The 26,352-nt window shown below is 40.9% G+C and overlaps 2 protein-coding genes across 2 annotated transcripts; one reads left to right on the plus strand and one right to left on the minus strand.

The window, feature by feature from the left end:
• Positions 1-532: 532 nt before the first annotated feature.
• LOC142399185 (protein Niban 1-like) lies at positions 533-15,133 on the minus strand. Its single transcript, XM_075483692.1, has 14 exons — positions 14,929-15,133; positions 12,335-12,465; positions 12,042-12,179; positions 11,826-11,943; positions 9,714-9,875; positions 6,224-6,339; positions 6,025-6,129; positions 4,471-4,633; positions 4,114-4,295; positions 3,798-3,944; positions 3,574-3,684; positions 2,571-2,678; positions 2,385-2,496; positions 533-2,107 (listed from the first exon to the last, which is right to left on the minus strand). The coding sequence occupies exons 1-14, from the start codon at positions 14,981-14,983 to the stop codon at positions 780-782; spliced, it is 2,976 nt and encodes a 991-aa protein (XP_075339807.1). The 5' UTR covers positions 14,984-15,133; the 3' UTR covers positions 533-779.
• A 1,875-nt stretch (positions 15,134-17,008) lies between these two features.
• olfml2bb (olfactomedin-like 2Bb) lies at positions 17,009-26,352 on the plus strand. Its single transcript, XM_075482328.1, has 9 exons — positions 17,009-17,691; positions 19,477-19,749; positions 19,866-19,973; positions 21,201-21,365; positions 21,504-21,702; positions 21,818-22,276; positions 22,657-22,833; positions 23,869-24,065; positions 24,748-26,352. Exons 1-9 carry the CDS (start codon positions 17,392-17,394, stop codon positions 25,135-25,137), a joined length of 2,268 nt encoding a protein of 755 aa, XP_075338443.1. The 5' UTR covers positions 17,009-17,391; the 3' UTR covers positions 25,138-26,352.

Below are 26,352 nucleotides of genomic sequence, written 5' to 3' on the forward strand. Positions count from 1 at the left end.
TCAGAAAATGACTGATCGCCTTTCTTTGGCCCTGCTGTTTTTATAGAATAATAATCTTCATCAAGACTTACTCATACCGTATGACGAACATCTGACACCAAGGATGTCAAAATGCATTGGGAAAAAAACCAAGGAAGTAAACGGGGTAACTTAATATCACTAATAAACTTTTTCTTTTTTCTTTTCTAACTTGGGCCTTTCTTTTACCCGTGCTTTAATTAATGCATTGTACTTTATCATGGTTGAGTAACGTGAAAATACAGGAAGCTTTAAAGGGTGACCGGCTCACATGTTAGAGCTTATAGATGACACATGATGCACTACAAAATGTTCAGGATGGAACTTGTGCTCCTTGAAAGCAAATATTCAGCCATAAAAGAAAGACTTTAGACAAGAACTGCTTGGACAACAGGGCGCAGTGAGCTGAACATCAGAGTTTTACGAGGCGATAATGTCTGGGTCTAGATTCCTCAGCTGGTGGTCTCGTCCCAGAGTGGCCAAGAAATACATTTAAGCTGCTTTAAGACAAAAACATGTTCAACATTTTTTATTTGGTCATTGAATCAATTTAACTGTTAAAAAAAATGCATTTAGGTGAACTTCACTTGTATTTGTATGACTGATTTAAAAAGAAATGCTTGTTACAGAATGAAAACCACTTTCTGTCTGGATTCAGCCCTTGTCTCCTCTCTGCACCATTTTGTAAGAATCTGTGATGTTTAATGTGTATTTGACTGGGTGATCCATCAAGGCCTGCGGTTGTCATGGCGGCGTTTATGTCACGGTGCGCCACTGTTGCTGCTTGGACAGGAGGCTAATACTGTCTCCACTTCAGTGATCTCAGTCACAAGTTCTCTGATGATTGCCACACTGTCTAATGGCAGCTCAGCAGCACTCTCTGGCTGTGACTCCACTGCCTGAGGACTTTGGAGAACCTCCGCCTCTTTCTCCCTCTTTTCTTTCTCTTCTTCACAATCTCTGTCATCTGCTTCTTTTTCCTCTGCTGCTTTTTCTCCGTCATCTGTTGGAGTCTCCCCCTTGAGCTCACCACCCGTGTTGTCCTCCAGCTTTTCTTCGCTCTCTCCCTGCTCTGTGGTTGAAACGATGGCACTCTCTGCTGGTGGTGCAGACAGTCTGCAGCCCTCACAAACCGTCTCACCTCCTGTTTCAGTAGAATCTTTCACATGTTCTTCCTCTCTCTCTTCATCTCCCCCTTCTATGTTGGACTTATTTGCATCCTGCTCTGCCACTTCTTTCTGCTTCTCCTGTTTTGCTCTCTCTACCTCCCAGTTATCCTTGATTGTTCCCGTCAGGTAGACGGCTCTGTCAGTTGGCTGCTGTACTGCCGTCTTCATTGCAGGTTCCATGGAACATGGAGCGATCGCTTCACTTAATGAGCCGAGGCTGATTTTCATTGGATCATCCATCTCACTCGTTCCAGTGGAGTGAGATGGTGAAGGAGGCTGGATGGAAGAGGCCTCCTCTGACGTTTGATCAGAAGTTGAGAGGTCAGGTGTGGCAGAATGATCATTTTCAGTATGTTCTGTTTGGACATCTGTTAACAGGACCGGGACCAGAGGGGAAAGTTCAGGAGAGTCTTGGATGGTAGATTCCAGGTCAGCCAGAGGATCGGGCGTATCCACTTTATGTGCACCAGCTGCGTCTGAGCTGGAGGTTTCAGCTGCTGTTGAATCGGTTGTTATTGGTGTGTCACTTCCTATCGTGTCTTCCTCTTTGGTTTCCTTGAAGTGAAAAGCCTCTTCACTTGCATTGTCATGAAACTCTTGCGTCACAACAATCACGGGAGACAGAAGCGCTGTGCCCTGCTCGGATGTCTCAGAGATACTGGGATCGGATTTTGTATCAGCTTTAGGTTCTGTATTGTTCTGAGGGCAAACATCTGCTGTTTGACTTCTGTCTTCAACCACAGGAGCAGTTTCTTGATCGTCACTGCGCCCTGTCGAGGATGAGCGTCGAGCATCATTGGCTGGGCTGGCCGGAGCAGAGAGAGGAGGCGTCTGTCCAATAAGACTGTACTGACTAATGGCTAAATCTGAAGTGTCCAACAGAAGGTTGTTGCTCTTCTTACTGGCAGCGTCTTGGACCACTGAAAGATGAACAGGCAGTTTGAGTGTATGCTTGCACAAATTTTACCATTAAGATGTACAGTGTACAGTAGTAAAGATTTCACCTGAGAAAAGATTCAATTACAATAAATATTAAAAAAAAATCTTTTGATTTCATGAGATATTTTAGGTTGAAATATTACATATATTTACAGGATACCAGATATCAGAAACTAGATCAAGTGATGTGTTTTTCACCTCAGGATCTCTGAAGATTCTGCAGAAAAGGTGTGTGTGTGTGTGTGTGTGTGTGTTCACCTGTCTCTATCTCCTTGCTGAGGATGTTTCTCAGAACATCGTCGTAAACATTTTGAACCAGTATGAAACTGCTGTAGTCTGAGAAAATGAACTCCTCGAACTTCTGGAACTCCTGCACACAGTAAAACACATGTTACACTTTGTAACGTGAGCGCCAAACGGAGTGCAGCAGTGAGTTGCACGTACGGTTTTCCACTTGCTGTCCATCTTCCTGGTGAGAGAAGGAAGAGTGATCTCCAGCAGAGCTTCCTGATAGAGCCTCTTCTGGACCACTCTGCTGTCATAGTCCAGCTGCTGCTCAAACACATACACACACAATCTTTAACAGACTGAATCAAAGATTTCATTGCATTTGTTTGACCTACTAGTAGAACAAAATTCAAATGAATGGCTTGTCTCCTACTTGAATTATCCTTAAAAATGTTTCAAACATGAAATATTCATCTGTCCTAGTGTTCAATGTCTCTGCTGCCTGTGAATGATCTGTGATTTGGCTCCTCTCTAAGGATATTTTTTGTCAATCACAGCTCAGACAGACTATGTGAGGATTATAACTTGGAATTAGGTTTAGGCTACGCTTAGAGTAAAGGCTAGAATTGTGGTGGTTGAGGTTACACCTTGTCTGCACATGCAGCACAATGTCTCACCCTTTACCAACAGTATGCCCCTGTTAAACACATCCTGAAGCATACCGGTACTCCTCAGGTCGATTTTCTTACATTTTATGTGTCTAACCTCAGTTTGTGGACACTTCTCAAAGTGACCTTCAGCTGATTATTGTGCCTGAATGCAGCCTGAATGGCTCCTAAAGATAACCAGTTGTTCCCACAGAGATTATCATTACATTTCTTTACATTTTGTGATTTATTACATCTGTGATCAATGAAATAACCTTTGCATTATAGCAGATGCCTTGTGTAAAGAGCTTTAGTTGAAGTTAGCTTTGTCTTACACAATGTTCCAGCTCCAGTTTTATGTGGGACAGTCTGGCCTTTTCATTGTCAATACACGTTAAGGTTGCTGCTTGTTTCCACTCATGTTTGTTTTTCTAGTCCTTATCGACAAGTTGTCAGTGTGTAGCTGCGTTCTTGCAGCTTAAGATATACAGTCTTTCCGCAACAAATGGGTGAAAAGAGTTTGTGAGTGGCTCTGTCCTATACAGAGATGCCACTTTTTTTTTTTTTTTTACCTTGAGTACCCTTTCTTTAGCTCTCTCCATTTTCAAAGGAACCTGAGATGGCTGCAATCTGGTGGATGACTGGAGGAACTGCTCCAAGGTGTAGACAGCACTGTCAAGCAGCTTCAAGACAGACAAAATAATAATAAATGCCATGAACCGCAGCTTTTGACCTTTTCTGTTTCTGCTTGGGATCTTTGTAAAGCCACAGCTGTACTGAAGGTCGCGCATCATACCCGCTCCATCTCCAGATGTGCAACGTGAACCAGCCTCTGGGCGCTGCTCAATCCAAACCGCTGTTTTAAGTCTTTAAATTTCTCTCTCAGGTTCTCCACCTTCTTGTAGCTCTGATCCAGGCTGACGGAGCGCAGACTGGACAAGACCTGGAGAGGAAGCACATGCTCGGATAAAGCCTCAACCATAAACTAAAGGTAAAGGATGTAGGACTCGGCGTTGGTAAATTCAAGCAACAATTTGCAAAAGTGTAATCTTGTAAATGTTTCCTTTTATTTATTACTGATGACACAGAAATGACACAAAGGCCACTCTCACCTTCTTGGTCTCCTCTGTCCTTCCGTCTGTGAGAGAAAAGGCCGAGTCCATCTGTGTGTGGAGTGTGTGCTGCATCCCCAGAATCCCTGCGCCTATGTTCTCTGTAAGCGCTTCCAGGATGGAGCACATGTAGGGTGCGACTGACTCACTGCACACTTTCTCTGCTTCTTCACATATGCATGCTGGAACGTACACAAATTTGGTTGACAAAAACATTGGCTTTAAAAAAAAAACATTCTTTGTGAGACACTGCATGACTTTTAACAGACAGGAAACTTGGATTGTGGACTCATATGTAGGATTATTTGCTCTGTTGTTAAAGAATTCTTGTTCTTAGTATGTGTCCACATTCGTTACCTCTGACTTTCTGCTCCAGGAAGCTGTGAGAGGACATTATCTGGTCCAGATTGGATCTGATGAGCGCCTGACTGGCTGATGCTGTCTGACGGCACTCCTCCCTCAGAGCCTCCAAAGCTGCAGACAGCTGTTCCAGCACCAGCGTGTAGGTTGCCTGCACTGTCTGCTCACAGAAATATGTGCAAATATTCCACCATAAAAAAATGTGTTCAAAAAGTACTAAAACTGCCAAATTACAGTTTGAAACTGGATGGTGGGGTGGGGGGTTAAGATTAATATCTAAATTCTGACACAAGTAATCTATAATTCTGAGAAGTCAGCGTGATGAGATAGCATCAGACCACAGTGAGAAACAGTATCTTTAAAGTCCCCATGCAACCAGTAGCGTTTTAATATGATCCCTCCTGCATAATACTTCACTTACGTGCCATTATGTGGTCCAACAATAACAGAAACAAGATTTGTAGGTATCCCCAAAAAATATTTACCAATAGTTTGTTTTTTGCTAGAAAATTAGCAACCTTTTTTTCTTTTAACCAAAAAGGTTGATGCAAACATTAATTTTGTGTTAAATGAAGTGCCCTCCTAAATTTTCCTGTTGTTTTTAATGACAGCCTATTGGAGCCAGTGTCTAGCATTTGGTTGGCTTCACATCTGACAGCAGATGTCTACATTCATTTCAAGGCTGATGGATGCAGTTGGTCAGGTTTTGACTTATTATGTAAAGATGAGCTAGTAGAAATCATAGATGGACAACTCGTGTCAGATACTTGAATCTCCTGAGATTACAAGATCTCCAATAGAAATATACTTGATAGAAAAAAATGTAACTAAACTTAGTCAAAATATTTAACCCCTATAAGTTTCTTTTTCTAACATAGCGGTTGAAATTTCATCATAAATCATCATTTGGCACAACATAGCTCACTTTAAGCATTATGGCTCAAGCAGGTAAACCTCCACAACATTTGAATAAGATACGGTAATGTTACAGAAACATGCTACCAAGAAGTAGAACAGGAAATTAAAGGGTTATTCCTGCAGAGTTTACTCTTTTGAGGTCCAGTTTGGAGGAAAAAATCTTGGACTACATCAGCATCAAGCTAATTTGTAGTGAGTATGGAGTGTAAAATAGTCTGTCTCTTTCACTTGGAATACTTTGACAGGATTTATTGGAAAACGCTTTCAGTCTGAACTACTGAAATGCTGCCCAACTCCAGAATGTGTAATCACTACATTGGTCCGCAGTTGACGATGAAGCAGTTTCACAATAAAGGCTCCAAAATTGTAAAATTATTCCAATTTCAAGACTTCAAAATCCTTACACACCTTACATACATGTATAGATGTTTTAAATGATGTGAAACCGTCCCAAAATTCAGATTTGCCCATTTAAACATTCACACAAACACTTGTAAGGATTTGGAAGGCGATGGCTGAATATTTGATATCATCCGTTTCATCATATGAAGCCTGCCTGTATTGAATGCTGCCTTCAGGGACCATCGCAACCACCACAACATGCTGTAAATTTATCGTGTCAGTTCAACTCACCGTCAGCCACTGTCGAATCCTTTCAGTCTTCTTGCCCTTCACCTTGGACTGAAGCTGACTCTGTAACCATGGCAACACCTCCTCCATCACCTGGGAGGCCAGCACCTATACACACATAAACACAATGTTTATGGGGCATATGGCTAAGGAGCCACACACAGCCAGAGAGCTGAAGTAAGGGTATGTGTGTGTTGCTGACTTGTTCCTCAGTGCCCAGCAGCTTTTCCCAGGATTCATAGCATCCTTTGTCCTGGCAGTAGAGACGGAGGGCTCGAGCATACGCCTGGCTCTCATGGGATGCATCATGCCAGGGGTCTGTGGAAAGCATGGATCTTGTCATTTTTTGGGAGAAATTTGGTGGAAATGTTGATGGTTTTTTTCTCTCTTGAGTCTCATTTTTAAGCTCATTGAAACAAACTTTTCAAGCTTTAGTTAAGAGACTGATTAAAATGAATATGAAATGATGGTACACTGAAAATAAGTGAGAGGCTGTCTGTTATGAAACTACACTTCACACTGGTTGTTGTTCTTTTGTAAAAAGAAAATAAAAAAAGATCTTACAAGAAAAGTCAAAGAATTACTTTCATTGTCTGAAAGAGATCAACCGATTATATCCAGTCTAATCAGATGAATTCATATGGATAACTAAGCATCACTAATAAATACTAAATAATAAATATAAAAAATGTCCTTTTTGACATGAGCACTAGTCCATTTTGACTCAATCCAACTTTTGTTGTCCTGCTGCCACGAAGATTTACTAAATCTGGATTAATCAATAATTGAAAATAGCTGTAAATAAATTATTTTTTTCTCTGAGAAATTTTTGATAAAAACTTCTGTATTCATCCGCTTTAGGAAGTTTAAAAATGAAACTGATGGGTAACCTGGCTGCATAGGGTTAGGGTTCAACTCTAACCACAACATGAAGTATGCCTTTCCTCAACTCTCTCTCATTTCCTCTTTATCTCTTTTCTGTCAGCTAACTAATGGCGACAAACATGTCCCCAAAATGATGATTTAGAGACTTAATGTTCTGTAGGTCAGTATTCTTTATTTTATTATCTTATCTTAAACTACCATAACATTTTCAAACCATGCATGTAATTCATGAAGCCACTGTTAGGATTTTTCTGTTCGGCTTCAGCAGCTGTACCGTTCAAGTATTGCTTAATTTATCTGTGTTAGGTTTCACATCTCTCTTTTCTTTGGAATATCATTTTTTACATCCTCGTAATGGTTTGGGTACTCTGTTCTTGCTAAACTGGGAAGCTTTGAGGAACAGAAAGCTCCACAAATGCTGAGGAAGGATGCTCAGATCTGTCATCAACATCGAGTGTGAGTGACACAGTAAGAGCTAAAAACTGAGCGGCTGATGTCACCAACACTTGAGGTGACATTAAAGATTAAAAGATTGTGCATGTGTGTGTTCAACGGGTGCCAACCTGGATGGGTTATGAGAATCTTAAAAAACAAGATTATGATATTTAAGCAAAAATGAAAACAATGATTTATATTAATATCATATTAATATATATTTGTATTAATACACTGAAGTTTGTCTTTAAGCATGTTTAATATGTGTGGTGTTTGGTTATTAGGATAGGATTTGTGGATTTTTGGACTTTGGTTGTGTTTTTTTTGTCTTGATTCTGTTTTCTTGTTTGTGTTCTTGAGTCATTGGTTTAAAAAAGGATTTATTTTGTTTGGATTTGTCTAGTCGTGACTTGTCTTTTTGTTTGTAGTTACTCTCGTGCTTTCTTGTCCTTTGATGTAGGACATACCTCAGTATGTATATACAGCATATATATATACACATACTCCTTTGTTCAGCTCAGTCTTAGTCAGATCCTTGTTGTTACAACGCTCTGGAAATGTTCTGTACTCTGTTCTTTGGTATCTTTTTTATTTTTTTTTTGGCCCTATGATTTTTTTTTTTGTATTTAGTTTTCTCAGTAATAGTTCTAGGTGATCCGGCTCTGCTGCATTCTTGGTTTCTGTTTTCAAATAAATCACCAGTCAAGTTTTCGAGCTGCCTCCAGCCTGCTGATCTGCATTTCGGTTTGCTCCTCTCCACCACCACGAACTGTAACAACTACCGTGTTCCTATGCGGTTTAAGTGGTAGGATATCAGAGATACTGCTGGAGGTAGAAAAATCAGGAGAAGAAGTCCCTTCACTTCCCAGTTAAATTGTGAATCATCTTCCTCAGTCTGGGTTTATGCACACACAAACACAAATTTAAGAATCTGGTCACGTAATCTCGGTTACAATCTGAATTCAAAGTTCAAAGATTAAGGTGTATTTTGCACCCACAGTGGCTGATTGTAGTTAAAAAATGTTGCACTTCATAACCACAGTTATTTGTTATCTCTCTTTTGGTTTACATATTTTTGAATGTAAAATTACTGTGTTCTTTATATATCGTTCCATCAGATGACAAACTTTCTCCCTTAAAGGCGGGGTAGGGGATCTTTTTCTGGAACATTTTTTTACGTATTGCTTGAAATACTCTTCACACCCCCATTGCAACCAATTAATTAAAAGTTTTGACACAAATATGAAAAGTTTTAGTGGCCTCTAGAACGTACAATCTAGGAAAAACAGTATCCAATCATTGTGAACGGACCCCCCCTTCCCGTGCGCGTACCCTGCCCCGTGAACGAAGCTTGGCAGGAAGCTAAACTAGAGCCAGCTTGGCTAGCACCTAGCATTATTAAACTTATAGTTAGCATATACTAAATACTAAATACTAAATACTAAATACGGCAACGATCGATGCTTGCTGTCAGAACAGCGCTCGTGCACCTTCGTGCTCGTGCGCGTTCATGTACTCTAGAGGCGTGCCTTCGGGGGGAAAGTGAAGAAAAGGGTTGGGACTTTTTACCTGTGTATTTTCAAAATGCAGCTTCGCTGGACTCAAAATCCAGGATCTCCTACCCTACCTTTAACTATAATTGATATTTTTTCCATAGAGTCACATTGCCACATGAGGTCATTGCCACCTTGACTAAACAAAGATTTAAAATGATCAGAAAGCAACAAAATTTATGCTATTTAACAAATAAAATGACACATTAATTTATTTTCGTGCCAGTGCTTCTGAAACTATCTAACATGAAATAGTTGCTGGTGGCCAGCAGTATGTTGTTTCCTGCCACTGCCACTTTTTTTCTTTTAACAACCTTATGACTATGATGTAGAGGGGTTTGTTTTTGGTTTGTATCCTGCTAACCACACAGGAAGTCAGCAGCACTAATATTTTATCTGTCACTAAGGCAACTGCCACAATGTTGGTGACACACTGAAGGCGAGCCAACTTGTTTTGTTGCAGCAAATAAAAATATTTAACACCCTGTTTTTGGTTGTCTGCTTTAGGAGAATATGAAAATACAGAACGGGGCCAAGATTACAACTCACCACATGGGGAGTACTGTTATACCTAATGGCCTGATTATTAAATGATAAACTTCACTTGTAAAACGACATTTTGACGTCAAAAACTTTTAAGTTTAAGTCTGGTTAAAACTTGACACGTAACTCTTGTAGATAAAGCAGGAAAATACATTCACAAGAACTACTCCTTCACAGCAGAAGTTAAGTAAAGCAGTTTTTCATTTTGTGAGTATCTCTTTGCAGCAATAGGACTGCCCAGCACTCAAACATTGCGTTAAGTATACAGTATTTTACCAAGGTTACGGTGTCTAATACAGGTCTTTAGGGCAGACAGGAAGTGATCTCGTTCCTTCTCTTGTTGAAACAGGAAGCTGGTGTGGCCTGTGTAAGGTAGGTGAAGAAATACAGCAAATACATCTGGAGAGGACACCACCGAAGAAGATTTCTCTTTTACTCCTGTATACAAATGTATAGACACACACAGAGATGACATTACAGACGGGAATTTGCCTGTTTTTATCTTAGAGACAAGCTTTTTACACAATATAATAATACAATGTCATGAACTGAGCACAGATTCAGACTGAGTTTTAGCGTTGCAATGAATTTAAAACACCAATATTGAAACCAACTGTAACTGACCCTGAGTGTAACCAACATTACATTTATTAGATTTTTCTTTGGGGCTCAGTTTCACTTTGTCACATGATCCTTAGGAAATGTGAAGTCCATCTGAACTACATTTATCTAACTTCCCTCAATGTTTCCTTGGGTGTCGTTGCAAGCAGGAGCCCAGCATCTATCACAAACTTAAAGGGACACTATGTAATATATTAAGTCATTTATTAGCTCAAATCAACATATTCATTCATAAATTAGTCCTCATTAGTGTAAAACCATCTCTGTCAAAAATCTCAATTATCCTCCTGAGTGAAGAATAACTTGTCTGTATCTACATAGAGCGGGCAAACTCTATGGAGGCTGCCATGTCCTTCCGGTCTATGAAAAACGACGAAGTGCCGAGAGGGACATAAAGCACTTCGAATCGCGTTTTCCCCATTTTGATGTCACGTTTGCACGCAGCTATAAACAGAGCCAGTCTATGCCATTAGACATTCTCTGGTATAAACCAGCCTGCACGGCCTGCACTTTTGTTCGCAATGGAAGACCATAGTTATGCCACGCCACAGGAGAAGGGATCCTCGTCGCCAAAGAAGCGAAAAAGAGATTTGAAAAGGCAACGTGAGCTTCTTGAATCTTGACACATACTGCCTGCCGTAGTTCAACGCACATTTGAAAACGCGAGGCGCTAGAGAGCAAATTCATTCGACTTTGCAAAATAAAATTGCACCACTAGATGGGGGAAGAAATTACATAGTGTCCCTTTAAAGGTGGGGTCTGAGATCTTGGAAAAACGGTTCCTGCAAGCTATATTTTTGAAAATACACAACCTTGCCTCTCCCTTCAGCCCACCCCTCGAAACCACGCCTTCAAAACACATGAACGAGTCACGAGTCTGTGAACGCGCAGGGGGGAGGGGTGAGGGGGGCTGACGGTTGATTGGTGTGTCAGAATCCAATAGAAGTAACTCATCATTACTTCTATTGGTCAGACATTTCCTCTTGCTACACCCTCTACAATGGACTAAAAGATTTCGGTTTTTTTCCAAACATTCTATTTTAGTGGGTGCAATGGGGTCGTGAGGAGGATTTCAGACAATATGATAAAAAATGCTCCAGAAAACATCACAGACCCCACCTTTAAGACAATGCAGCCTTGTTTTTCATAAGCATTTTGCTGCAAGATGTATAGTAAGCACGGTGTTCATTTTGTGAATTACGGTTGCTTTAGAGAGAAATATGAAATGAAATAGTACATGGTTTTGGCTGAGGCTACCTTGTGAAGTTTCTACTGTATGGGCAAGCACTGTGTCTGCTGGTCGTCAGTCAGATCCACTAAATATTGGTAATGTACAGTTTAGAAAGGGAAAAAAATGCAAAGCTTGAGGCTCCAGAACACTCACTCTGTAAATGCTGTATGAATATCAATGCGAATGACTGAATTTGACAAGAAAACTTCTGTATAAATGCACTCCATTTACCATTTAGTCCACAAAGCAGTGAATGATGTCATGGTGACAAATTCCCCACCCATGAGAAGGTTGCGCATGTCAGCAGTTCAGCTGAGCAGCAGGTCTAATTTTGTTAACATGGGTAAACTAGCACATAGAAACGGAACTGTGTGGTTTAAGCAGCTTGCCCATAGGCCTACTAAGATTTCCTGTTGAGTGTTCTATCCAGAAATGAACAGACACACAACTGATTCTCTCAGTGCAGATAATACAAGTTTAGTCAAACAAGTCAGTAATGACCTGGAAGTTAATATGTCATTGTACTTGTTAATCACCATTTAGTATTCCATCGCAGGATTTCTCAAGCTGAGCTCGAGACTCCTCGTCAGTCATAAACACGATGCCCCCTGCTGGCTGGAGGACCAACTTGGCTGCACATCCACGACCAAAATTCTGCAACAATATCCATCGCAAGAATACAAATCATTTATACAGCAAATGTCATGTTTTGTGTGCAGAAGTTTTTCCTGTACTTGATGACTGTGTGTTACCTCCTCGTTGTCATGTATTTCCACTTTGTAGTCGCTTCTCAGGACAACATATCTCTCTCTGCATTTCTTTCCCTGTTCATCCCAGCAGGAGAATTTAGCACTTCCTTGGTACAGCACCTCCTCTGGATTATTGTGAGGCTTTATAAACACACAGACAGACACACACACACTGGTTCAAATTTAACACCAATAAAAATGAACACAGATTTTCCAGCTGCATCTAGTATTACTATGCTACATGTACTTATTATAAACCTAAGTTGATTAGACCCAGAGATAGATTTAGCTCCTACCCTGTGCTTGAGTAACAGGCCTTTGCCCCCTTTAATGGGCTCCACCTCCTGGTGTAAGTGCCCAAGGTAAGCCACAGAATACTGCTGACGGTAAAACACACTGAAGCTCTCAAAGGCACCGTCAACAAGTCCTGGAAGCACAAAAAACATTGTTAAAGACAATGTAAAAGATACTATTCTCAGTGGATGATATGGTAATTAGCACTGTAGCCTCGCAACAAGAATATCTTTAACCGGCTGATTGACGGGGGCCTTCATGATGTTGCATGTTTTTCTGTGGGTGCATAGGTTCTTTTATTCAACGTTGGCTGTGGTTTTGGACACAGTTGATATTACGTCTCTCCGTCTCTAGTTGTATTTCTATCCAGACAGATGCAATCAATATTTCCGGCTTCTCAATGTCTGTGTGGCGAGGATTTAGCATGTGTGGAATGTCCCGATTTTCAATACAGCTTCCAAGTCAGCTGATAAGGGCATCCACACCAGCAACAAGACACAGCTGTCTTAGCCTTGGCTCTACTGTGGGGTGCTAAAAGTGCTATATATTTGCCTCGATTTGCACAAAATAGGGTTAGGGTTAGCCCTAACTCTACCATCACTTGGTATTCATGGCAACACAACAAACCAAACACAATGTAACTTCTCTAAACAGACAAGAAGAAGACGAAAATACAGTGTTGATAACTAGAAGAGCCACTAAATAGTGACAGTCATGAAACTGAGCAGATTTAGAGCATCAAGTTATTCCTCCATGACCTTATTCAAGGTAAATTTTTTGAGTTGCCTGCTGTAAAGCAAATGTGTCGTGGCAGTGATTATTATTTTTCAGTACATTGTTCCTCAGTATATTTGAAGGAAGGAAAGCTTGACACACTTCAAATTATACAATGATGAGAGGTTGAGTTGACTTTTCTTGAAAACAGGTGGCGGAATTGTCTTTAAAAGGTTCGTTTTTAACTTTTGTACGTGTGTTATTACTTTTTAAAAGTACAAAAGTACATGTACTTCTATTTTAGTGAATATTGTGTCTATCTTTGCACTCCCTATGCACAATCACCAGATAATAAGAGATGGGCTTCCGATATGTTGCAATGAGTCCTTTACATCTCAAGATGTATATGGTTCTACACAGGGCCTTGTGTAAGCTCAGTATTTCTGGTAAAGTTTTCAGTTGATATCAATCAACAGCTTCAACACTAAACAACACTTTTTCCTACACACAGCCGTCCTATAAAAGACGCCCACTCAACAAGTTGATGATATGGCGCCCCTATATACATGTCCTTTAATGAATACTTGACTCAGGCTTGGCAAGGGTTGATAAGATTTCCCAACAGCGACAAAAAATGTACACGAAGGTGATAGAGTTATTTTTGTCATAGATGGATGTTCTGCTATGAGTACATTATGTAGAACAAGGAGGTGACAACATTTTTGAGCAAATGCCTCCTTCATACAAAGTCATTGTAACATGTCTGAATTTGTCAAAATGAACAACTTGAATAACGCTTTGCTACATCTTTAAAGCCACGTTCCTTGGTTTGAATGTGGTTGACTAGGTCTTTAAACAGGGGGCGTCTTGGTATATTTGATGGTGGATTGGCCGTAATCTCTTGTGTATCTTCTGTTTACAGTGTGGGGCTCGTATCACACATTCTTTGGGTCAGTTTTGAGCCTGACTTTCATCTCTCTGACACACACACGAGTAGATAGAGAGAGATCAGAAAAACCATAATAATATAATAGTTGGAAATAGCTATAATTACATTCTAGTTTGCTGGGAAGATTGCTAACAGGATGTGACCGTGCTGATAACACGTATAGGAATGCACACATGGAGAAATTAACAAAAGCATCCACATTCCCAGGGCACATCCCTTTAGCCTCGTGTTTGTTCATTATAACTTCAAATTATCGTGACAAAAAAGAACTGATCTCAGTTCACTTGAAATTAGGAGATCCTCTTTTTTTTTCCCTTTACTTTCTTGTGTTACTATCACACTGAGATCGTCCTGGTGGTATGGCGTTTAAAGAAGGCGGCATGTAACTGCAGAGACCTCAGTCTGATTCCGGGGACCGTCGTTGACATATCACATCCCCGCCCCACATTTCCTGTCTGCTTCTATGCAGAAAGTGATCCATTAACGTCTACAAAACATTCATCCTCTCACAGACTGGGCTCTCGTAAAACACAAAAACCTGCTAGGTTATATTAAAAAATCTCTCACAGCGGTTCACAGTAATCATTCTGTGTAAACGTTGAGGATTCATTCATCTAAAGGATGCAATGATCAGTTAGAAATGATTTGCTGTTGTGGTTGGAACTCGCTCTTAACTTTAGATATCAATCTTTAAACAGACAGAAATTCTCAGCTCAAATCCCACTGAGCGATCAAAGCAAGTAGCTACAAGTGCCTCACTTTTACAGTACCTACATCCTATAATAACACTACAACTTGAGATCTCTCCTCCCTCTCTGTTCGATCTACTTAGTTTTTCCTTGAAAACTGGTACACGAAATATGTTCACATTCAGTATGAGATACCTTAGCCAACAAAGTCTTTAAAAGAGAAAAAAAGGGATGTCGTATTTACCTTTAATGTGGCTGACTTTGGCCTCATCCAACAAGCCAGAAGAAGATGCTCCCATAGTGTATGTTTCCCTTTCTCTCAAACGTGTCTACAAAATGAGTGTTCGCTGAACGTGTGCACGGTGTACACAGGGACACAGGGACACATGTCAAGTAAGTGATCCTCTCTGAAGTGTCAAGAAGTTTTTTTGTTCAGCTCATTTCCCGCGTTCTGTGACTCAGTGTGTGGTGAGCTGGGCGGGACATGTTAAAATGTGAAATCTGTCAAAGCGGTCCTCTCACCAACCACAACATCATACACGAGTGTCCCAACCACAACCTGTAGAGCCATCTGCTGGTAAACACTGAGCTGAGACACTATTTAGTTCATCTGGCATCACAAAAAACTAATTTCCCTACTTTAATGCATTCCAGGTAAAAGTGAGGAAAGCCGATTATTGTCATTATTGTTGTCTTGTTTTCCACTTTGTTTGTATACACAAAATGTTAACGACACATGCAGTGATGTAAATATCTTGTTAAAATCCAAGTGTACACGGGTCGTAGAGATCTGTCCAAGCAGCCCATGGCAGAAAGATATTTGCAAAAGTACTGAGTTCATGGTCTACATATTTTTTGTTTTTCTCTTAACAAAAGAAACATTCAACTCTATGGATTTTCAAAAACTTCTAACATCATGAGGTCTGAATATTGTACATTCACGGTGCTGCCACTGGTGAAAGTTGGGGTTTGGGCTCACTTTGATTTTTGGTTTTAGGTTTTGTTTTAAGTTCTGTTTCACTTTAACAGACTCAGCTGTTATCTTTTTTATTGTCTCATACATCTGTAACTCTCACTTCTTAACCCTTGTGTCATCATGCAAAATCTGTGAAACATCTGTGGACACTTGTTAAGTTCTATGGAAGATTTACATATAAAGATGCAAACGGAATGACTTTTACAGACATTTTTGTGTGTGTGTTCTCAAACTGTTTCCAAACCTATTCATCGCAGCCTTTATTTTTGCCTCCGCCTTGCATTTTCACTTCAAATTAAAACACAGGTACAGTTAGGGACTTTAACTAAAGGATGTCATAAGTCATTGTGAATGTTATTAATAACATTTGTGTCTCTTCTTCCTCATGTCTATAGTTCTTCATATGTGGCTATAGATCAATCATCAGTTGCACTTTTCTTTTTATAATTTCTAAACAGAAAAAAAAAAGCAGGATCGTATACCACAAGTATCAATGTTTCTCCTTTGGCTTCCTGATTGCTGCATTGTAGGTTTTCATTGTTTTTTTAAATATTTAAACGGGCTGCTCTCAACCACTGTAGAGAAGCTTGTGCATCGCCACACTCCAGCTGAAACTCTTAGGGACAGCTAATTCAATTTGTAGAAATTACTTTAGAAAACGTTTTTTCAACATAAATGCCACTGTGACACTCTTTTAAGGAAGTGTAATGTTCTGGCCGTGGATTGAACACCTCAATTTCAAGTGCAAACACAGATTTTAGCCTTAAAGCTTAGCCTATCATGCTGTGAGAAAACAAGCATTCAATTATTTTTAACCCTAATTGATTGATTATGGACTGTTGTTCAATCAAATCATTTGGACTGCAAAGTGTACAAAGTGATGACATACTATTATTTTTAAATCTGGAATATTGTTACAGTGTTTATAACTTTTCTTATGAAAAATCAATTTTTTTACTTTTTCGACGTTTTTATATGGTATTTTCAAATAATCTATAAGCCATGTTTGAACTGCAGCTAATCAGCGATGGTCCCAAAAAACGTGAATTCAGGCAGCCGGGGAGGTTCATTCGTAACAAAGATAATCAAGCAACGCCAGTCAACGTACTGGGTGGTACTAATAAGCTTTTTATTTGTCAGAATGCTGGTTAAAAGTCATGTTTCAAAAGTGACCGCAGCTCACATTTCACTTATCGGGAGCTGCGTGTGTTGTTTAAGAATGATCCAGTTGTTGTGATTGGCTGGAAACACTCACCCAGTCCTTCCTCATTTCAGTCCTCTCTCCTCTGCGCGTGCTCTCCTTTCTAACTGTCGGGCTCGCGCACAGTCAGTCCCCTTTGGCCCGGGGCCGGTGTAGACATCTGCGTGCGGACGCTGCCATTCAGTCCACCCGCGACACGTTGCAGGAATCAGTTTAGAGCTACTTTATATTAAAGTTATCATTTTTTTTCTTTTAAGAACCAACTTCACAAGAGAGTTGATCTGAGTATACAAGTTATTTAGTTCTGTAAGTTGTTTTATTTATTTATTTTTTGGTTAAACCTGGACTGCTTCAAGAGCAGTTAACTGCCCCCTTTTCAGCGTCTGGAAAGAAACTTTATTTGCAGAGAAGTTTATTAACCTGTTGGATACGTGGGCGTTTATTTATTCAGTACTGTTAGACTGGCACAGCTACCTGGTAATTACCTGAGACTAGTAGTGCTGTTAGTCGACCTCGGCTTCTGGTGAAAGATGTGGGGCGCGCTGTTCCTACTGATTTTTTGCTGTACTGCACGTGGACTAGATGCTCTGGCGGCGAATAAAAGCCTGGACCACTCCCAGGTAAAGATGCTGTTGGACGAAGCCGCGGAGCCCGTTAAGCCGACCAAAGATGCTTCTTCCGCAGCTGAACTAGAAGACAGCAAGCGGGGAGGTGAGCACCAGGTTCCCGGGGGGGACACTTCAGTTGTAAATGTGGAGGGGAGGGCTCAGCAGCCCACCGCCGAGCCTTTGGAGGATGAGCTGGACAATCAAGAGAACATCATAAGCCAGGTCAGTCGCCCTTAAAGCTCACAGTTCATTTGTTTCAACGGTAAAGTTCGCGAGCAAACTGAATGTGAATACTGCAAACTCAAAAAATATGTAGAAGAAATGTTTGGGCCATTTAGATTGATTGATTGAATCATCACCGTGAGATGGATTCAGCATAGTAAAAATAATCAGTTTTAGGTGTGTTTTCTGGTAAACTTCTCTAGCTGGCGCGTGAAACTTTTGTAAAATGAACTGGACCAAGATTACTTCAAATAGAAAAAAAAAAAAAACAGACAACCACGACAGTTACAGAAAGTTTGCTCTAACTGTAACCTTTGACATGTTGAACTTTCTTCTCTCCAGGATACATCATTCGGTCCCATCTGCCAACCAACCTGTGTACCAAACAATGTCTCGGTGGTTACTTTATGTTAGCTCTGCAGAACTTTCCATTTACCTCATCAAGCCAAAACCACAAGAGAATACAAAGCTCTTGTGCCTTAAAGGAGAAGTTCATTGTTTTGTTTTTTTAAAACCTGGACCTTATTTCTGGCATAAAATACGTTCATCTACTCACCGATAACAGTTTGGTGAAAGTCGGCGTCCTTCGGAAGATATTTAGATTTCTCGAGATCTGTGTATGTATTTAACAGGAGTGAACAGGGCATAGACAATACAGCCTCTAAATAAGGCATTATCTGCCTTTATTTCACCAATACTTTAAGCCGAATGAATGACTGAACTGGTACTATTGCACTGTTAGCTCAGAGCTGCCCTGTTGTTTTTAACCGGGACTATCGGGGGCTAATAGGAAGCTTTCTACACATGCATCTGGTGGGATGACTTCATTCAATTCTTCCGTGCTCTGTGACAGTCGGCTAACTTCACACAGACTTTGCTACTGCTAGTTTTGTGCAACATGGCAGGATATTTATCGGATTTTGACGACGTGGACGACGACTTTGAGTATGAGCTGTACGGCAGCGTGTGTAGATGAAGTCTATAGTCGATAGCCCACAATAACAACAACACGGCAGCTCTGAGCTAACAGTGCAATAGAACGTGTTCATTCATTAATTCGTCTTAAAGTATTGGTGAAAGAAAGACAGATAATGCCTTATTTAGAGGTTGTACTGTCTATGCCCTGTTCCCTCCCATTATACGGATCTCGAGTGATCTAAATATCTTCCGATGGACGCCGACTTTCACCAAACTATTTTATGCCAGAAAGAAGGTCCAGGTTTAAAAAAAAAACAAACTTCCCCTTTAAGGACTTGCGCTCCCTTTTGAAATGTAAACCTTAAATTTAGAATTTCCCATATCAAGTGGAGTTTTGGGATTGCTTTGGTCACACCGGTTGTTACTGGCGAAAACAGGACAATGCTTGATTTTTCCTTTAAACACAATCCAAACCCCGAAATTGTCCATTCAACTTGAATGATGGGAAACACCAGACCAAGAGCTGCGTGTGTGTGTGTGCGCCCACTCTGTGGTAACAGTTTGCATCCCTCTGGTGGTTGGTTATATAACATCCTTCAAACTGTAAGTGCTCCAAACCAAAATGTGCCTGCTTGTAAACGCCGCAGTTATCTTCTACCGGGCGCCTCAGCACTGCTGCAGCTGCACATCCTCACTCATGCTGCACCACATTTTCTTTTTAGATGAGTGTCCCTGTTCAACATATCTTGCAGGGTAACATAGAATATCAAATAAAAACCCACATACATTTATTTATTTATTTTAAATCTGAGCTACCTGCTGTTGAAAAATACTCCAAAAAAGAATTCTTTCCCCCCTCTCTTTCAGCTGCTGGGTGATTATGACAAAGTAAAAACGGTGTCATCGGGGTCCGACTGTGTTTGCCGCTGTGTTGTCCGACCAATCAAACGCTCTGACTGCAGCCGTATCCACGACAGCGACCCAGCATCACTCTCCCAGGATTTTTACACTGTGGAGACGATTACCAAGGGGACAGACTGCAAGAAGTGTGTGTGCATGGCTCCACCTTCAGCTGTCAACCCCTGTGAGGGAGAGTACAGGTTTAAAAAACTACAGGAAGCAAACAAAGATGATATCAAGGTAGAAACGCAAACACACGCAATGTATTTTTTCATTTTATATGTTGTTTATATGTAAGAAGATGTTTGCTTTGATTCATGTTTTCTTCTGTCGATATCTGCGTTTTGCCTGACTAGATGGCAACTATCATTGACTTATTGGAAGGCTCTCTGTATGGAATGGACTTGTTAAAGCTCCACTCTGTAACCACAAAACTGCTGGCCCGCGTAGACAACATGGAGAAGGTGGGTACACACAAACTTTACAGCGTCTTGTTGAAGAAATTTAGTTTGGAAATGGTTAGTTTGGCCAAGAAACTTCGGCTTTGATCACAAAAAGTAGGTTCTTGTGTGTTTTAATGGTCAGGGTTCTTTTTCCCACTGATTTTATTTTCTGTGGGGCATTGTAGCTGAATCTTTCTTTTGATCGATTTCAAGAAACTCAAACAAACCATCATGCTTTTCCCTTATACAACAGAAATTATCAGAGCATTGTCCAACTCAGACAGAGCTGTAACGATATGTCTGACCATGGGCTTCATGCAAGGGCTTCGGTGAACTGAAGATGCCCCTCCAAGGCTTTCTAATTCATGTTTATAAAGTCATTTCTTTCTATGTTTGTCTCATTGATTTAAAGGGAAAATTCATTTTCATTTTCTTGTGTCCTTGAGCCTTGTGATTTTATTCCACTTTCACTTTTTCAACATTCATTTTTGTAAAACTCAACGTCTCAGTAAACCTCCTGTGAGTCGTGCTTAAAGTGTTAGTTCGCCATTTTGCACATTAAGCCCTGTTTGGGGGTATTCTGGGATGAGTTAGAGATGTTCTGATCACAATTTGGACATTTGGTGCTGAACGGAGCATTTAGGTATCCACTGCTGCAGCCCCCCCACCTTTGCATTGAGTCAATGACCACTCAAGCAAACAATCATAAAACGGCATTAAACTTTCGTTTGCAGAGACATGAAACTCACCGTGTGGTCTGTGGTGGACAGCGATACGTTGGCTCGAAAATCACCGCGAAATACGCTTCCAGAGAAGTTATATTACCATTATTGTCCGTCTTCATGTCTGGATGTCTTGCTGCTGCTATTCAACGGTGTCCGGAAAAATAGGTCCACCAAATGCTAAAACAACTGTTAGAAGGCACATTTCGCTGCGATTTTCGGGTCAATTTATCGCTGTCCACCACTGACCACACGGTGAGTTCCATGTCTTTTCAAACGAAAGTTTAATGCCGTTTTATGATTGTTTGCTTGAGTGGTCATTGACTCAATGCAAAGGTGGGGGGGCTGCAGCAGTGGATACCTAAATGCTCCGTTCAGCACCAAATGTCCAAATTGTGATCAGAACATCTATAATTCACCCCAGACTACCTAAAAACAGGGCTTAATGTGCAAAATGGCGAACTAACCCTTTAAGAACAGACTTTGGGTTAATGTTTAGCCTACAAATCCACTTGTTTGTTCCCAGGATTTCTTTCGAAATTTTACTGAAATAATGAGAGAGAAAGAACGTGTGAAGGAAAAAGCTAAAGACAAGGATAAAGACAAGAAGGCGCAGCAGAAGAAAAAGAAAGCGAGCGATCTGGAGCGTTCGGGGACTAAAAGCGGAGCAGCTGCCTACGGTCACAAGCAGGTACCATCCCGCTGTTTCTGTCTGAGTCTAATGAATCTGAAAACTGAACCTGAGAGACACCCTCCAAAAACTATTTCTGAGCATTTTTAACTCATCTGTCTGTATTTTCTGTAAACAAGACCACGCTTTCTGTTGCAGAAGAATTATGAAAGCCAGTTGAAGAAAAACCAACAGCAAGATGGTCTGGAGCAACAGCGGCCAGTCAGGAACGAGACGGAAACTCAAAAGCCAGTCAAAGACAAGAACAATGTGGTCATCAGAGGAGTGACCTTCTATAAAGCAGAAGAGGAGACCTACAAGGAGGGTGAGGAGAATAAGAAAGGGAGAGGAAAAAACGGTGGGTCTGATGGCTTTTAAGTCACACATTAACAATTTTACTGTTATGGCCAAAGCTAAAGTATTGAAATATTGAAAACCAACCCCTCTCCTCTCTCATTTTTGGCTTCTTGTAGCTACTTTAATCCCAAAAGCTGCAGATGACTTGCAGATCTCTGACAAGATGCCAGTTGTCAGGACATTCCTGAACAAGACTCCGGGACATTCAGCCAGTGTCCCCGCAGTAGAAGACAACAAGCATCAATCAGAGTTTCTGAGTAAAGTCTCACCCACACACCCACCAGAAGCTTCCTCAGCAACCAGCAAAGCAACAACAGCCAAGCCAACGGAGGAGTTGACAACTCCAAAACAAATGACAACCAAGCTGACGCCTACTTCCCAACAAACAACAACAAGCAGAGCAACAATTCAGCTCACCACACCTGCCCCCCTGCATACCACTTACTCTTCAGATACTAATATCAGTCCACCCGTTGATGCATCTCCAACCGTCGCACCGTCCCAGCCAAGATCCAGAAGTCGAATCAGCTGGACAGAGAGCCCTGCTGACCAAGCGAAGACCACCAAAAAGCCTGGTAGAGTTACACTGACGAGCCAAAACGTTATGACCTCGTACAGATTAAGCAAAAACCTCTGAACATCCCAGATCATTTGGTAGTGTAGTGTAAGTTGAGTGCAGAGAAATGGACAAAGGTGAATACCTGATTTAGTCAAGGCCCAGACAAAGGGTGGAGAAACGGAGAAAATATTCAAGACCTGTGAGATGCTTCATGTGAGCTGAGGTCTCTGAGAAGGGACAAACTATGAACAAGTATTGTGTTTTTTTTTGGTTTTTTTTAGGCAGACGGGGTTGTAATATTTTGAACACATAAAAATAGTAGTAGTTTATCTGGGAGTGAATGCACAAATTCTAAGCCTGGATTCACAGTGTCACCATTTGCGTTTCCTCCTATAGCGGTGTGTAAGGACACGGTCGCAAGCATCTCTGAACCAGTCCAGCAGAACTCTTATGGACTCAGGGATGGAGCCTGGATGAGAGATGCTCGTGGCCATGGCAACGTCATCTACCTCACCAACGGTCACTATGGCAGCAATCTATTGGAGTTCCGAGACATGGACGCCTTCAAATCAGGTATAGGAGTTTGTGTAAAAGAAAACAAACTCAAACTCTGTTTCCAACCAGGCCAAACCATTCCACTGTGTTTAGGTCAAAGTAGCTCTTATCTTAAATCAGCTGTAAAAAAACTAAACATTCCTTAAACCTTGTCTATGCCATCAGATGTCTTGAGGCAAACCGACATCCAAAAATTTCTCTACCAAGTCCAAGTTTTAGGTTCCCGAACCTGTCTCATAATATTTGATCAGGTTTACTTTGGGTTATCATTATTTTTTGTTTCATGTATCTTTTGAGATTGTTCAAAAATCAAAGCACTTGACTTGAGCATATTTCTGGAGCACAGCTGAAAAAGAAAAAGAAAACAGACACATAGTGTGTCTGTTTTCAGGCTGAAGGAGCAGTACTGGAACTAAATAGGTGGTAAGACAAGAAATAAATAAAGGAAGAAAGGAGAGGAAGCAAAACCAACTGGAATGTAAAAGAGAAGAAAGAGCTCATTTAAAACAGGAAGTAAAGTAGAATATAAGGCAAGGTGTAGAATATAAACTGATGACCAAACTGCAGCATAAATAAAGCTGACCTGAATATAGAAGATGGAAATAAGCCAAACACACACAAGAAAAAGTCTATACAAAAACTTAATATCAGAATCCATAGGCCGTGGTAGTATGAGGTTCGTACGAGAGGGACTCAGTTTGAGCTGCTGAACCTGCAGGACGTATCTATGTGGGAAATCATCTGTGAAATCAGACAGTGCTGATGTTCGCAGTCTGCATACAGGTGGTGTTCACAAACAGGCCCCGGGGCAAATGAACGTCATCAAGAGCACTCTGCTGAAAGTGAACGTTTCAGAAAGACTTTAACTGCATTTCGAGAAAATAGTCAGCGGTTAGAAAGAAAGAAAGTTTGAGACATTAGCATCTGCTGGGGTAAGAGTTCATCTAGAGCTGTAAGTCAGTAGATAGTTTTCAGTAGCGACTGGATAAGTGGATCAAACCTCCATATGTCTAAAGGTTCTAAGTGTGTTTTTTGTGTGTTCCTCCTGCTCAGGTCAGGTGAGTAATTCATACAAGCTGCCCTACAGTTTCACTGGAACAGGCCACGTCGTGTTTAATGGAGCTTTCTACTACAACCGGGCATTCAGCGGGGACGTCGTCAGATACGACCTGAGGCATAGATATGTGTCTGCCTGGACAACGCTACATGATGCTTTACTGGAGGAACAAGTTCACAGGACACAGACTGAAGTAAGGCGGCATTGTTAACAGATGTACAGGAAACACTGCATGATGGTGTACACTCTAGGTATGTACGCTTGGGACTTTTAGGGGTCAGTAAAGGTTAGTTGGGAACAAAACAACACCACAAATCACTAAAGAGTTTGTGAGGCTAATAGTAAGGGGTAGAGACAAATGCTGAATAGGTAGGAAAAAAAATCTCAGAGGAATAATTGAACTTTCCTGGAAACTGTTTCTGACTGTCAGGTGAGAGGGTCAACGCCACTGCTCTCTGACGTATTGCATGTTGGGACTTGGTGAAAACTGTTGCGAGTCTTCACAACCACCAGAGATGGAAAATCATTAATATCCATTTTCGAGTTGTTGTTTTTTTTTGTTCTTCCCCAACACCTGAAAGAACACTCAGATGTGTTCACCAATAGCTGCTAAGTGTTTAGCAGTTGTTTAGTGCTGAGTAAATGAGTCTATCCAAGCTAAAGTCTGTGAACAGCTCGAGCTGTTGTGGGTTCCCAAAACAAAACAACATCTTGAAAGATGCTAAAATGCTCCATCGAAGTGATGAAGATGCATGTTTTGAGGGTAATCTTCTGTCGGATCATCACCAATTGTGACCATCACTACCACTTACAAATAGTTATTTTTTTAATCCTCAAACTAAAAATATGTAAAGGTGCCGTTTCTTTCTTTGCAGGTGGAGTTGGCGGTAGATGAGTCCGGCCTGTGGCTGCTTTATCCCGCTCTAGACACAGAGGGCTTCCACCAGGAAGTAATCTTGCTCATCCACCTCCATCCCCGAGACCTTCAAACAATACAGACCTTTCGAACAGGTCTCCGGCGTGGTCGCTACGGCAACACCTTCCTGGTGTGCGGCGTGCTTTACGCAGTCGATAGTATGGAGCGTCACCACGCCAACGTGACATACGCCTTTGATACGCACACGCTCACACACACTGTACCAAGCCTGGCGTTCACGAACATGCACACGCACACGTCCCAGCTGGCTTACAGCCCACTGGACAAGAAGCTGTACGCATGGGACGGTGGAAATCAGATGATGTATGATGTCATCTTTGCTTATTAGTATGATGAAGGACACAAAGACAAAGTGTGTTAGATAGATGTTCAGCAGTTAGATATATTAAGCAGAAATTCAAAACAAAGCTGACAGAAGAAATGAGATAACAGAGCAGATATTTCAGCAGGGTTTTGTTTCTAAATGACTGTGAATCAGTCAGTTGACGTCAGCTGCTGCCGCCACACATACCAGAGCAACACCTGGTGAGAAGAGAAATCCGAGAACATGCCAATGGAACATTTCCTGATATTTAACTCAAACTGAGTAGTCCTGTTCCTCAGAAAGTTGCACAGGAAGGGTTAGAAGAAAGCAGATAAATTTCCCCATTCATACCATTTCTCCAGAAAGTCCAGAAGCTTGATTGCACAGAAATGGTGATTAGTGCTGAGGAAACTTTCTGTCCTAAAACTAACAATGTGGAATGATCCCTATAAGTATGCAGTGCCGGGCAAAAATATGTCATGTAATGATATAAAAGATTTGGAACTGTTTAAAGTTACCGCTTTGTTACTGTTGATGGTCACAGCTCACCATGTGGAGCTAGTTGTATGAAGGTTTTCTGCTCCTCCAGAAATCAGAATTATTGTCTCAGCTTAAGACAGCAAGTTTGTAACATTGGGAAGTTTGTAACATTAAACTGGGAACATAAAGAAATAGTTTATAAAAACAGTAATTGCTTTCATGCTCAAAAGGAGGCTTAGCATTACAAGATCCAGTGATTTAAATTCTAAGAAATCTCAGCTTCTGCTGCGCATCCGCTTTGAGTTAGAAGGAATATAACCATCAGTTATCTGTTTAATGATGTAATCACAACAAACCGTCACGTTTCTGCACAGGGTCGGCCAAGCCTGGGGTTTGTAAGGTTTAATGATACTGAAAGATATAGCATGACACGTTATATTATGATATATAACCTTTCAAAGGAGTTTCGAATTGTAAGAAATTACTATTTATATCCTACATCCCACATCAGTGTAATGCCTTTATTCTTACTTTGTGATTTTGTAACAAAGCCTTTGCCTGTTTGATGGTATGGGCCAAGTTTGTACTGTAGTTTTTTGTTACAGAGGATAAGCTCATTCATTTACAACCATTTTCTAACCAATGTACATGACATACAGTTTGCCTGCTTGACATAAATCCCAAGACAAAGTCAAATTGTGGCTGCTTGACGACAAGTTTAGCTTTTTTCGTTTTAATTTATAATAAAATGTTTTAAAA

Source organism: Odontesthes bonariensis, chromosome 14 (genome assembly GCF_027942865.1).
Source record: "Odontesthes bonariensis isolate fOdoBon6 chromosome 14, fOdoBon6.hap1, whole genome shotgun sequence".
NCBI lineage: Eukaryota > Metazoa > Chordata > Actinopteri > Atheriniformes > Atherinopsidae > Odontesthes > Odontesthes bonariensis.

Bases quoted from the DNA above. Each gene is read 5' to 3' on its own strand.
- olfml2bb (XM_075482328.1), top strand. From the start codon at position 17,392: ATGTGGGGCGCGCTGTTCCTACTGATTTTTTGCTGTACTGCACGTGGA. The intron at 19,750-19,865 runs GTAGAAACGCAA...TTGCCTGACTAG, and splicing joins CAAACAAAGATGATATCAAG to ATGGCAACTATCATTGACTT. The intron at 22,834-23,868 runs GTATAGGAGTTT...CCTCCTGCTCAG, and splicing joins CATGGACGCCTTCAAATCAG to GTCAGGTGAGTAATTCATAC.
- LOC142399185 (XM_075483692.1), bottom strand. From the start codon at position 14,983: ATGGGAGCATCTTCTTCTGGCTTGTTGGATGAGGCCAAAGTCAGCCAC. The intron at 12,180-12,334 runs GTAGGAGCTAAA...GTGTTTATAAAG, and splicing joins GCCTGTTACTCAAGCACAGG to CCTCACAATAATCCAGAGGA. The intron at 9,876-11,825 runs GTGATTAACAAG...ATTTGTATACAG, and splicing joins CTGCGATGGAATACTAAATG to GAGTAAAAGAGAAATCTTCT.